The sequence below is a fragment of the Macaca thibetana genome, chromosome 1, assembly GCF_024542745.1.
Source record: "Macaca thibetana thibetana isolate TM-01 chromosome 1, ASM2454274v1, whole genome shotgun sequence".
Taxonomy (NCBI): Eukaryota; Metazoa; Chordata; class Mammalia; order Primates; family Cercopithecidae; genus Macaca; species Macaca thibetana.
The window spans coordinates 25,837,164-25,851,118 of NC_065578.1; the positions used below are offsets into that span (position 1 = coordinate 25,837,164).

Sequence of the window (13,955 nt, forward strand, 5' to 3'; positions counted from 1 at the left end):
CACAGTGAGACTGTCTAAAAATACTACTAATAAATAAAAATAAATAAATAAAATAAACCGTCTGGGCATGGTGGCTCAAGCCTGTAATCCCAGCACTTTGGGAAGCTGAGGCGGCCGGATCACTTGAGGCCAGGAATTTGAGACCAGCCTGGCCAACATGGCAAAACCGTCTCTACTAAAAATACAAAAATTAGCCAGGCGTGGTGGTGCATACTTGTAATCCCAGCTACTCGAGAGGCTGAGTCAGGAGAATCGCTTGAACCCGGGAGGCGGAAGTCACAGTGAGCCAAGATCCCACCACTGCACTCCAGCCTAGGTGACAAGAGTGAGACTCTGTCTCAAAAAAAAAAAAGAAAAGAAACCAGAATTGTTCATTGTTATGACGGTCACTAGTCCCAGTCCCTCCTAGAGCTAATGAATGTGTACACACACACACACACATTTACAATTATCTTTATTTCTATAATTACACATACTAAACATGAATTCAGACTATCATCTCCAATTCCAAGCTCACATCACATGGTTCATTCTAGTTTTTGCCTCTTGTGCATTTATACCTCCCGTCTTTCACACTGAGCAATCTGGTGTCCATTATTCTTTCTTTCTTTCTTTTTTTTTTTTTTTTTGAGACGGAGTCTCGCTCTGTCGCCCGGGCTGGAGTGCAGTGGCGCAATCTCGGCTCACTGCAAGCTCCGCCTCCCGGGTTCACGCCATTCTCCTGCCTCAGCCTCCCGAGTAGCTGGGACTACAGGCGCCCGCCGCCTCGCCCGGCTAATTTTTTTGCATTTTTAGTAGAGACGGGGTTTCACCGTGTTAGCCAGGATGGTCTCGATCTCCTGACCTCGTGATCCGCCCGCCTCGGCCTCCCAAAGTGCTGGGATTACAGGCGTGAGCCACCGCGCCCGGCTCTTTTTTTTTTTTTTGAGACGGAGTCTCACTCCGCCGCCCAGGCTGGAGTGCAATGGCCAGATCTCAGCTCACTGTAAGCTCCGCCTCCTGGGTTTACACCATTCTGCTGCCTCAGCCTCCCGAGTAGCTGGGACTACAGGTGCCTGCCACGTCGCCCGGCTAGTTTTTTGTATTTTTTAGTAGAGACGGGGTTTCACCGTGTTAGCCAGGATGGTCTCGATCTCCCGACCTCGTGATCCGCCCGTCTCGGCCTCCCAAAGTGCTGGGATTACAGGCTTGAGCCACCGTACCCGGCCCCATTATCTTTTCTTTCTTTCTTTATTTTTTGAGACAGGGTCGTGCTCTGTCCCCCAGGATGGAGTGCAGTGGAGTGATATTGACTCACTGCAACCTCTGCCTCAGGGTTCAAGTGATTCTCTCTTTTTTTTTTCTTTTTGAGACGGAGTCTCACTGTCACCCAGGCTGGAGTCCAGAGGCCCAATCTCGGCTCACTGCAACTTCCGCCTCCCGGGTTCAAGCAATTCTCCTGCCTCAGCCTCCTGAGTAGCTGGGACTACAGGCACCTGCCACCAGGCCCAGTTGATTTTTTGTATTTTTTAGTAGAGACGGGTTTTCACCATTTTGGCCAGGCTGGTCTCGAACTCCTGACCTCCTGATCTGCCTGCCTTGGCCTCCGAAAGTGCTGAGATTACAGGCATGAGCCACTGCACCCAGCATTTTTTTTTTTTTCCTTGAGATGGAGTTTTGCTCTTCTTGCCGAGGCTGGTGTGCAATGGCACGATCTCAGCTCACTACAACCTCCACCTCCCAGATTCAAGAGATTCTCCTGCTTCAGCCTCCCAAGTAGCTGGGATTACAGGTGCCCGCCACCATGCCTGGCTAAGTTTTTGTATTTTTAGTAGAGATGGGGTTTCATCATGTTAGGCAGGCTGGTCTCAAACGCCTGACCTCAGGTGATCCACCTGCCTCAGCCTCCCAAAGTGATAAGATTACAGGCGTGAGCCACTGCACCCGGCCTAAGTGATTCTTCTGCCTCAGCCTCCAGCGTAGCTGGGATGACAGGTGCATATCACCATGCTCATCTATGTGTTTTTAGTAGAGATGGGGTTTCACCATGTTAGCCAGGCTGCTCTTGAACTCTGGGCCTCAAGCGATCCACTTGCCTCAGCCTCCTAAAGTGCTGGGATTACAGGCATGAAACACCATGTCCGGCTGCCTTTTTTTTTTTTTTTTTTTTTTTTTTGAGACAGGGTCTGGCTTTGTCACCTAGGCTGGAGTGCAGTGGCATGATCACAGCTCACTGCAGCCTTGACTTCCCAGGCTCAAGTGATTCTCCCACCTCAGCCTCCTGAGTAGCTGGGATTACAGGCTCCCGCTGCCATACCCCGCTAATTTTTAAATTGTTTTGTAGAGACAGGGTTTTGCTATGTTGCTATGTTTTGCTAAGTGTTGGGATTACAGGCATGAGCCACTGCAGCCGGCCCGGATTTGCTTCTTGTTCTGCACATAAACTTGTTTCTCTTTCACTGCTCACATACTTCCAGCTGTCTTGGAAATCATTTATATTGAGATAAGACTTCTGATCCTGTGCAGCAAGGGTCATGAGGTACAGCAAATGGTAGGAATATTCCTGGAAACCCTTTCCACACCAGGACAGCTCACAATGACTTAACTATAAACAAAAGTGACTGCCAGCCACCCAACTATATCCCATCAAATCAATCCAGACTAAATGTATCTCCAACTCAACTTCCCCTTAGCTGGATCACCAAATCCTCATGGTATCTCTGATATCACCTGATTCAAGGGAAAGTGGGATAGAGTGGGAAGAAATAGGAGTCTTAACCAATTGCAGTTTTAGAATTTTGCTTTTGCAAGTTAAAAGAAAAAAAAAATGTACGTATTTGACGCTATGAAGACATTGCTGGGGTTGCTCCCAGTGCCTAGGATGGGCCCGTGCAAGTTCAAGGCCCTTCCTTAGCTTCACAAAAAATCTGCCTCTGCTAGTGCCCTTCCTAGGGGTGTTTGTGAGGTTCAAATAATGTCTGTATGAGGACACAAAATGCCCGGCACACAGCAAGTGCTCCATATGGGATGGCACTTGTCATTTCGATTGCTGTTGCTATCATCATCATTTTCTGGAAGAGGAAGTTGAGGAAGAAGAGACTCAGAGAAGAGAGGAGACCCTTCTGCTGGGCTGGAAGCTAGGTTCCTGGGTTCTTTTTGTTTTCCTATCCCAATAAATCAGTGTCATGTCCTTGGGTTTTAAGTCTCAAGTTTTTTGCACTGTGGGGAACTGTGGTTTCTGAGCCCTGTGTGTGGCCTGAAGGCCAGGGTGTCAGTCCTGGAGTCCCTGGAGGTTGAGGAAAGGCCTTGTCTGGGATGTCTACAGCCCAGAGCCTGACTGGGACCATTTGCTCAGAGAGCTGGAAAGTCTCGGTGAGGGAGACAGTCCATCGGCTGCCCTTGGCCCAGGCCCTGCCCTCAGTCTGAAGGGGGAAGACGCAGCCTGCCCTAGAGCCCTCAGTCTGAGGGAGAAGACACAGATGAACTCTAGGAGTCTCTAATCTAAAGGGCGAAGTCTCTAGTCTAAAGCGGGGAACACACAATTCCAACCACAAGAGAAACCTAAAGGAAAAAAGGAAAGAAGAAGGCGTCAACTGTGTCAAATGCACTTGAGAAGTTGAGTAAGATAATAGTGACTCATTGGGTTTGGCAATATATAGCACTGTAACCATATCAGAGCCTTTAAAGAATAGACTAGAATATGCCGGGCACAGTGGCTCATGCCTGTAATCGTAGTGTGTTGCGAGGCCAAGGCAGGTGGATCACTTGAGGTCAGGAGCTTGAAACCAGCCTGGCCAAAATGATGAAAGCCCCTCTACTAAAAATACAAAAAAAAAAAAAAAAAAAAAAAAAAGAAAATTAATTGGGCATGGTGGTGCCTGTAAGCCCAGCTACTTGGGAGGCTGAGAATCACTTGAACCTGGGAGGCAGAGGTTGCAGTGAGCTGAGATCGTGTCATCACACTCCAGCCTAGGCGACAGAGCTAGACTTTGTCTAAAATAATAATAACAATAATAATGGATAGACTAGAATAAACTGTAGAGAGATGGAAGGTGAGAGAGTAGAGAAACAAGCAAACAAGCTTGCTGCAAATGAGAGCTGAAAATTGGGGAGGTAGCAGCAGAAGAAAGTGGGGTCATGGAATAATAATATAAAAACAGGGCTGGGCATGGTGACTCAAACCTGTAATCCCAGCACTTTGAGAGGCTGAGGCAGGAGGAGTGCTTGAAACCGGGAGTTTGAGACTTAGCCTGGGCAACACAGACTCCATCTCTACCCAAAAAAAAAAAAAAAAAAAAAAAAAAAAAAAAAGCAGGGCTTGGTGTGAGCCTGTAGTCCCAGCTACTCTGGAGGCTGAAGTGGGGAGGATGGCTTGAGTCCAGGAGTTCAAGGCTGCCGTGAGCCATGATGGCGCCACTGAACTCCAGCTTGGGTGACAATGCAAGACCCGCACCTTTAAAAACAAACAAAAAGACATTAAGGCATGTTTGTAAATTGAAGGGAAGAAGAAAGGTATTTGTGATGCAGAAGCTAAAAAAGGGATAATTAACAGGCATAGAGTTCCTGAAAAGACTAAGATGATGAGATTCATTGCAAAAGTGGAGGGATTAGCTTGGATGGCTGGGTCCTGTCCCTGCATTAACAGAAGTGAAGGTCAATTTCAGCACCTGTCATAATTTCCTGGGCCCTGTGCAAAGTGAAAATGTGGGGCTCCTTATTCCAAAATTATTAAGAATTTCAAGACTACAACAGAAAAGCATTAAATCAAGCGTGGAGCCTTTCTAAGCCTGGGTGCTGTGCGACTGCAATTTCTACTCCCATGAAGCTGGCCCTGGTCAAGTATGAAATGAGGTCGATGAGAAGGAGGCTGTCCTGTGGTAAGTCCCTTCTAGGATTGGAAGAGATGAGTAAGGCTACTTTCAGCTTCACTGTTCTACAAGCTGGGGGGTCACTAGCAAGGGAGAGGAGCAAAACTTGTCCCTTTTTAACTTCCAACTCTGCCAGATTTGAGTCCAGGGCTTTCTAGAAGTCTCCACGGCATCGGGTGACCATAGCAACTCATGCCAAACTCTCAAGCCCACGGCTCCGCCCACCGCTTCGTGGACGCGCTTGTTGATTGGCTCAGAATGTCGACCAATGGTCGGCGAAGCGGGTTGCTTGCCGCACGGTCAATGGCCGCGAGCCGGGAAGAAGGCGGGAAGAAAGGAGGAGGAGGCAGGCCTGCAGGGGCCGCGCGGGTGCGTGTTTCCGGCTCCGCTGCGGAAGGCGGACGACTAGAGTCGTTGGGCCCGGCGCGATCCGAAGGAGCCTAGAGAGCGCGGGACTAGAGTGCAGAGCTCGGGACGTGGATCGGAGCCGGCGCGATGGGCGGAGAGCAGGAGGAGGAGCGGTTCGACGGCATGTTGCTGGCCATGGCTCAGCAGCACGAGGGCGGCGTGCAGGAGGTAACGGTCCGCGCGGCGTCGGCCCATCCGGCGGCCCTGGTCAAGCTCCTTCCGCCCTTCTCTGCCTTCGAGGGCTGAGACCCACCCCTGGGGCTCGCGGGCTTCTGGGATGCCCCCACATTCTCACCGCGCCCAGCTTCCGGCCTGGCCACCCGCTGGCGGTCTCACCCGGTTAGCATCAGTCCTGGGCCCCCGGCGCCCCTCAGTAGTAGCAATTATCGCGTCCCTGAGCTTAGGATTCCCCTTTAGTTTCACATATACCCCCAACCCCGTTTCCACTTTCATGGCGTCTTCCGAGGAGCATCCCTTAGTAAGAACCGTGCCAAATATAGTGATTTGGATCCACCAAGGCTTGGGGCGAGCCGTCGAATGTGTGTGTTAGGGGCGCGGGGTGATGTTAGCACGTGGTCTTGTTAGGCCTTGAATGGGGGAATAGGAGAGGAGGCCTGTGTTCACGATTAGTTTCCACCACCTACCAACTTGGAACCTTTACATCTCTCCAAGCCTGAGTTTCCTTGTCTGTGAGACAGCTGCGAATGCCGGTTTCCCGAGAGTAGTGAAGTACCGTAAGTTCTCAGTAATAAGGCTTTTTCATTCAACAAGTATTTGTCGTGTGATTAATGTGTGTCCCACACTCAACGCGACTGGGGATACAAAAACTTGTCCTCGCCCTGATAGAGCTTACAAAGAGCATTTCAAAGAGATAATTCGTGCTCAGTGACAGACACGGTAACACAGTGTATGAATAATAAGGGCCAACTGTTCCAGATTCTGGAGTTGGTTTTTTTGGAACAAACACAAAGTTAGAGGTAGAAAAGTCCGTCAGGATCAGAACTGTCATTCTCAGAGCCAGAAAAGTGGCAGGGATTTGCCTAGATCATACAGCGTGGTCCTCACCTGGACAGGTCAGTGTGCTTCCCAGAGTCCATGGCTGATTGTGTCTCACTGGAGGTAGGTTTCCATTGAACTTTCTATTGCTATGTAACCCAGGTGTCTGGTGACCAAGGATTTCTAAGCCCTTTGTGGTGGGGAGAGTGCTTCTAATTTGGAAGTGTGAAAAGCCTTCCTGTCTCCATTCCTCTAAACTGTTAACACAAAACTGGATTTGGGAGTGAGTTCATTTTTGAACAAACTGAAAAAGTGTCTAGAAGCAAGAATGGAAATCACTGATATATGTTCTAGCGTCAGATTTCATCAGATTTAGACCCACTCTTGGGCAAATAAAGGGCTTGTGTGTGCTGTCTTTAGGTCACCGCTAGATTGTTTCATTCAGCAAGAATTTTACTGAGCATGTACCTTTAGCTGTATCTGGTGCCCAGCATTGCAGGTGGCAGATAGACTAAGCCATGGGTCATGGTCCTATTTGTAAGGTGTTTACCCTCTGCCAGTGGGTCTCTTGCTCTGTGCCATACGTGGCTGAAGGCCTCAACTCCATGACCTCATGATCCTCACCAGGTCCCTAGAAATAGGTACTGCATCTTATTCCTGTTGTACAGAGTTAAGAAACTTCTGCAAAGTCAAAAGGTAATATATGTCCGTCAGATACTCAAACCCTTGGCTACACTTGTACTCCAGCCAGAGTTAATCCATCTTATCCTCCTTTGAAGTGCTTCATTTGCTCTCCTCCGTCTTGCTTTGACCCAGTAACTTAGTGTCTTTTTTTTTTTTTTTTTTTTTTTTTTTTAGACAGAGTCTCACTCTGTCACCCAGGCTGGAGTGCAGTGGCATGATCTTGGCTCACTGCAACCTCTGCTTCCCGGGTTCAAGTGATTCTCCTGCCTCAGCCTCCCAAGTAGCTGGGATTACAGTTGCCCACCACCGCACCCGGCTGATTTTTGTGTTTTTAGTAGAGGTGGGGTTTCACCTGTTGGCCAACCTGGTCTTAAACTCCTGACCTCAAGTGATCCGCCCTCCTGAGCCTCCTGAAGTGCTGGGATTACAGGTGTGAGCCGGTGTCTTGATGGGGTTTTTACTTTCTGGAGAGGAAAGCTGGGCCTGGGCTTTTCATGCCCTGGATGCAGAGGAGTATTGCATACACTTAGGCTGCTTCAGGCATCACAAGGAAAATGAAACGTGCACACTCACACAGGATATGAGAAATCTGCTTCATGGTGGAAGTAACTAAGAGAACCTGCTGGGGAGATGTCTCCTCAGTTGGGAGGCTCAGAGGAAAAATAGTCAAGTCCCAAGTTGCCTCCTAGACAAAAGAAGTTGACTTGTGTGCACTTGAAGGGCTCCCAAATGGCAGCTCCACACCTTTAATCTTCTCCCCATCTTTCAGCTTGTGAACACCTTCTTCAGCTTCCTTCGACGCAAAACAGACTTTTTCATTGGAGGAGAAGAGGGGATGGCAGAGAAGGTAAGTGTTGGAAACTGCTCTCTTTTCGGCAGCTCTGTCTCTTCAGAAGAAAAACTCACCTGGTCTTCCTTTGGCATAATAGTAACTAACTTTCAGCAGAAGCGAAATGTCAAAGGTGAGGAGTTGGGGAAGGGAAGGAAGCTGTCATTTCTTCGGTCTCCACTCCTTGCTCAGCGCTCTATCTACCTTATTTCCCATGATTTTTGCAGTTCTACAAGAGGGGCAGGTGTTAACTATCCCCGTTGAGGAAACTGGCTCAAGAGAGTTTTGCACCTTATCCAAAGTCTTGAGCTGAGCTATGGGAGAACCAGGGTTGAAACCAGTCTGTTGAAAACCTGCCCTCTGTCCCAACACAGTGCCTCTCAGTTCCTTTTCCAATGAGGAGGTTTTATTTTTTATTTTATTTTTTTCTGAGATGGAGTCTTGCTCTGTCACCCAAGCTGGAGTGCAGTGGCGCAATCTTGGCCCACTGCAACTTCTGCCTCCTGGGTTCAAGCAATTCTCCTGCCTCAGCCTCCCGAGTAGGTGGGATTACAGACGCCCGCCACTGTACCTGGCTAATTTTTGTATTTTAATAGAGATGAGGTTTCACCATATTGGCCAGGCTGGTCTGGAACTCCTGACTTCATGATCCACCCGCCTTGGCCTCCCAATGTGCTGGGATTACAGGTATGAGCCACCGTGCCTGGCCAGGAGGTTTTATTTTTACTTTTATTTATTTTATTTTATTTTATTTTTTTGAGATGGAGTCTCATTCTGTCACCCAGGCTGGAGTGCAGTGGCATAATCTTGGCTCACTGCAACCTCCGCATCCTGGGTTTAAGTGATTCTTGGGCCTCAGCCTCCCGAGTAGCTGGCACTGCAGGCAGGCGCCACCATGCCTGGCTAATTTTTGTATTTTTAGTAGAAATGAGGTTTCACCATGTTGGCGAGGCTGTTCTCGAACCCCTGACCTCAAGTAATCCACCCACCTTGGCCTCCTAAAGTGCTAGGAGTACAGGTGTGAGCCACTGCACCCGGCCTGGGAAGGTTTTAACTAATTACCTAGGAGATGAGACTGGGCAGATACTAGAAACTGATGCTTAGAAATAAATTTAGAAATACTCAGAGCCGTGTCTTCCCAGATGCTCTGACTCAGAGTTTAAGGGTTCGTGTTTTGTAGTCTTGATTCTGAGACCTTGAACTCCTTTCTGATTCCTTAAGGTTGTAATTATACTTTTGAAAATTGTTATGTCATGAGGATTCTACCTCACTTAGCTGTTCCTTTTTTTTTTTTTTTGAGACAGAGTCACTCTGTCACCCAGGCTGCAGTGCAATGGCATGATCTCGGCTCACCACAACCTCCGCCTCCCGAGTTCAAGCAATTCTGCTGCCTCAGCCTCCCGAGTAGCTGGGATTACAGGCATGCACCACCATGCCTGGATGATATTTGTATTTTTTAGTAGAGATGGGGTTTCACCATGTTGGCCAGGCTGGTCTCGAACTCCCGACCTCAGGTGATCCACCTGCCTTGGCCTCTCAAAGTACTGAGATTACAGGCGTGAGCCACCGTGCCCGGCCTTTTTTTTTCTTTCTTTTTTTTTTTTTTTTTTTTTTTTTTTTTTGAGATGGAGTCCTGCTCTTGTCACCCAGGCTGGAGTGCAATGGTGCAATCTTGGTTGTCTGCAATGTCCGCCTCTTGGGTTCAAGCAATTCTTGTGCCTCAGCCTCCTGAGTAGCTGGAATTACAGGCGTGAGCCATCATGCCCGGCACCATTATCTTTATAATAGACATAAATAAGAGACATAATAAGAAGGAGACGTTCTTTGCAAACTGTTTCTGTGGCTTCAGGATTCTAACAAGTTGGTAAACTCTTTAATGTGTCTTGAAGGTTTGAGGCCACTCTGTCGTAGACACATTACCTAACAGTAGGAGTCCCAGGTTCTTGGTCTAGCTATGTTACTTAGTCGAGTTCCCAGCAATGCTCTCGTTCTTTCCATCTTTCCATCTGTAAAATGGGAGAAAGTAGACCCCTTCTAGCTCAGATATTCTTTCTGTATTGTCACTAACACCTCTGGCTTTTCTGTGGGTCACACTACCTGTATATACCTCATGCCGCAAACTTACCAAAAATACAAAAGCACTTTTAGTTTTTATAGGTTTTGGGGCTAATCATTTAGTTTTTCTTTTCTTTTCTTTTCTTTTTTTTTTTTTCTGACACGGAGTTTCATGCTTGTTGTCCAGGCTGGAGTGCAATGGCATGATCTCGACCCGCTGCAACCTCTGCCTCCCAAGTTTTAAGTGATTCTCCTGCCTCAGCCTCCCAAGTAGGTGGGATTACAGGCATGCACCACCATGCCTGGCTAATTTTGCATTTTTAGTAGAGACGGGTTTCACAATGTTGGTTAGGCTGTTCTCAAACTCCTGACCTCAGGTGATCTGCCTGCCTCGGCCTCCCAAAGAGCTGGGATTACAGACATGAGCCACCGCACTTAACACTTTGGATTGTGTTAGGTGCTGTATCAGACCCTTTGGGATTGCAGAGGTGAATACAGATTTGTTCTTTGTTTTCATGGATCTCACAGTGTAGCCAAAAACAAACAAACAAAAAAAACAAGCAGTGAAAAAGTAGTGGGTGTTGGGGCAGAAGCCCTGGGACCGTAAAACTAACCTAGGTTGGGGGCTCAGAGAAGACTTTGTGAGGAAGTGATGCCTCAGGTATGAAGGATAAATAGCTGTAAGAAGGGAGAGAGATGAACCCTTCGGGGGGGGGGGGTGTGTGTGTGTGTGTTTGAGGCAGGGTCTTGCTCTGTTGTGTCCCAGCTGGAGCACAGTGGCGTGAGCACGGTGGCGCAATCCAGCTGCCTTAGCCTCCCAAAGTGGTGGGACTACCTAATTTTTCTTTCTTTTTTTTCTTTTGAGACGGAGTCTTGCTCTATGACCCAGGCAGGAGGGCAGTGGAGCAATCTCAGCTCACTGCAACCGCCGCCTCCCGGGTTCAAGTGATTCTCCTGCCTCAGCCTCCTGAGTAGCTGGGATTAGAGGCGCCTGCCACCACGCCCAGCTAATTTTCGTATTTTTAGTACAGCGGGGGTTTCACCATGTTGGTCAGGTTGGTTTTGAACTCCTGAGCTCGTGATCTGCCCGCCTCGGCCCTCCAAAGTGCTGGGATTATAGACATGAGCCACCGCGCCCAGCCTCTAATTTTGCTTAACTGTAAGAGGGAATAATCCTTACCTCACAAGGAAGTTACAAGGATTAAAAAAAAGGCAAAAGACCACAATCCACTTCAGAATCCCTTGGGGCCACATGTGTTTTGGTATTTAAAATTATTTGGATTTCAGGAAGGCAATACAGTGCATATAATGTGCATTATAGATCATAATCCAATCCCAGGGCCAGGAGCTGCATCCTGTAACAAAACACATTAATATTTCTGTAGAGAATACCTGATACTGCAAACTTACAAAAAATTACAAAAGCACTCTTAGATTTTATAGCTTTTGGGACTAGGAATTGTAGACTTGAATACAGCCATAGTGATCTAATCAATATGGCATTGATAGAAGAAGAGAAAAATGGACCAGTGAAGCAGACTAGAGAATCCTGAAATAAAGTCTAGCATTTATGAGGATTTAATGTGTCTAATGTGGTAATTCAGTTCATTAGGCAAAGCATGATTCAATAAGTCATACTGCTACGTGGAATTTTTTTTTTGGTTAGAAAACCAAAATTTGGCCGGGCGCGGTGGCTTAAGCCTGTAATCCCAGCACTTTGGGAGGCCGAGGCGGGCGGATCACAAGGTCAGGAGATCGAGACCACAGTGAAACCCCGTCTCTACTAAAAATACAAAAAATTAGCCGGGCGCGGTGGCGGGCGCCTGTAGTCCCAGCTACTCAGGAGGCTGAGGCAGGAGAATGGCGGGAACCCGGGAGGCGGAGCTTGCAGTGAGCCGGGATCGCACCACTGCACTCCAGCCTGGGCAACAGCGTGAGACTCCGTCTCAAAAAAAAAAAAAAAAAAAAAAGCCAAAATTTACCATCTGTCATACTCTCTAAAAAAAAAAATACAGGTAAGAAAAATCCTGTAAGGAAAGCTAGGAATCTGTAGTCTTATGTGGGGGAGACTTCAAGATTAGAAAACTGGAAGCTATAAAAGAAGAGATAGCTGTTTGCCTTTTCAAATGCTGAAAATTTGTAAATGGTAAAAGAGACATATTTAAGTCAATTGAAGAACACTAGATTATGAGAAAATATGCAGTGCAGAGGATGAATAACATTTAATGGTTAATTTCATATTTAGGAACTCATAAATAAAAATTAGCCAGGCCTTGTGGCACACGCCTCTAGTCCCAACTACTTGGGAGACTGAGGTAGGAGGATTGCTTGAGCCTGGGAGGTTGAGGCTGCAGTGAGCTGTGATTGCGCCGCTGTGCCACTATGCTCCAGGCTGGGTGACAGAGCAGGACTTTGTTTCCAAAACAAAACCCATAATGAGATACTACTTCACATCTGTTAGGATGGCATCTGTTAAAAGAAAAAACAAAATAACAAATGTTGACAAAGATAGGGAGAAACTGGAACCCTTGTATACTGTCGGTGGGAATGTCAAATGGTGCATCTGCTATGGAAAATGTTATGGCAGTTTCTCAAAAAATTAAAAAACAGAACTATCGTATGGTCCAGCAGTCATTCTTGTGGGTATATACCCAAAAGAATTGGAAGGAGGATTTATTTGCACACCCATGTTCACTCCTTATTCACAATAGCCAAAAGGTGGAAGGAACCAAAGGCTCCATCAGCAGGTGAATGGATAAACAGAATGTGGTATAGACATATTCTGGGATGTTATTCTGCCTTAAAAGGGGAAGAAATCCTGTCCATTGCTACATGGATGTACCTTGGAGGACATCGTGTTACATGAAATAAGCTGGTCACAAAAGGACAAATACAGTTGATCCTTTGTATTGTGGGCTCTACATCCATGAGTTTAACCAACCACTGGTGGAAAATATTTGGAAAAAAAATTTTTTTAAACGAGAGTACAATAAGAAAAAATAATATGAGTTAAGCCCGACGTGGTGATGCACACCTGTAATCCCAGCTACTTGGGTGGCTGAGATGGGAGGATGGCTTGAGCCCGGGAATTTGAAATCAGCCTGGACAACATAGCAAGACCCCATCTAAAAAAACAAAAACAAAACACCACATTAAAAAAAAATACGATCTAATTATTTACATCCATAGCACTTACATTGTATTAGGTATTAGGTAATCTAGAGATGATTGAGAGTATATAGGAAGATGTGTGTAGGTTATATGCAAATAAAATGCCATTTTATATAAGGTACTTGAGCATCCTGAGAAATTAGTGCTGAGGAGTGGTCCTGGAACGAATCCCCATGGGTACGGTGGGACTGCCCTATTACATTCCACTTACATATCATTGAAGGCGTATTTTTTGATAAGTAAATATTGTGTGACTAAAAGAAAAGTTACTGTTTTAAAACATAACTGTAGGGCCAGGTGTGGTGGCTCACGCCCGTAATCCCAGCACTTTGGGAGGCTGAGGCGGGTGGATCACCTGAGGTCAGGAGTTCGAGACCAGCCTGACCAACATGGTGAAACCCTGTCGCTACTAAAAATACAAAAATTTGCTGGGCATGGTGGTGGGTGCCTGTAATCCCAGCAACTCGGGAGGCTGAGGCAGGAGAATCGCTTGAACTCAGGAGGCGGAGGTTGCAGTGAGCCGCAATTGCACCACTGCACTCCACCCTGGGCAATAAGAGTGAAACTCCGTCTCAAAAACAACAACAGCAATAACAAAACATAACTGTAATGGTATTATTTCCTCCAAAAAGGCATACTAATTCTTTAAATATTACCAGAGATCCACATCCACTCAGGGTTCTGATTTCCCTCAGTGCTCTCTTACTGTTGTGTTTTGTTTTGAGACAGGGTCTCGCTCTGCTGCCCAGCCTGGATGGTGTCCAGTAGTGCGATCATGACTCACTGCAGCCATGACCACTAGGCTCAGGTGATCCTCTCACATAAGCCTCCTGAGTAACTGGGACTATAGGCGTGCCCCAACATGCCCAGCTAATTTTTGTATTTTTTGTAGAGTGGGGGTTTCACCATCTTGCCCAAGCTGGTCTCGATCTTCTGATCTCAAGCAACCTTCCCGCCTTGGCCTC

The 13,955-nt window shown here is 47.1% G+C and overlaps 1 protein-coding gene across 1 annotated transcript in view; it reads left to right on the forward strand.

Moving 5' to 3' along the window:
• NUDC (nuclear distribution C, dynein complex regulator) overlaps positions 1-13,955 on the forward strand; it is a 149,587-nt gene that overhangs the window by 119,021 nt on the left and 16,611 nt on the right. Inside the window, exons 2-3 of the mRNA XM_050795799.1 lie at positions 5,238-5,423; positions 7,705-7,782. Of these exons, the coding sequence (XP_050651756.1) occupies positions 5,343-5,423; positions 7,705-7,782 (159 nt within the window). The 5' untranslated portion in view covers positions 5,238-5,342. The remainder of the gene's footprint in view (positions 1-5,237; positions 5,424-7,704; positions 7,783-13,955) is intronic.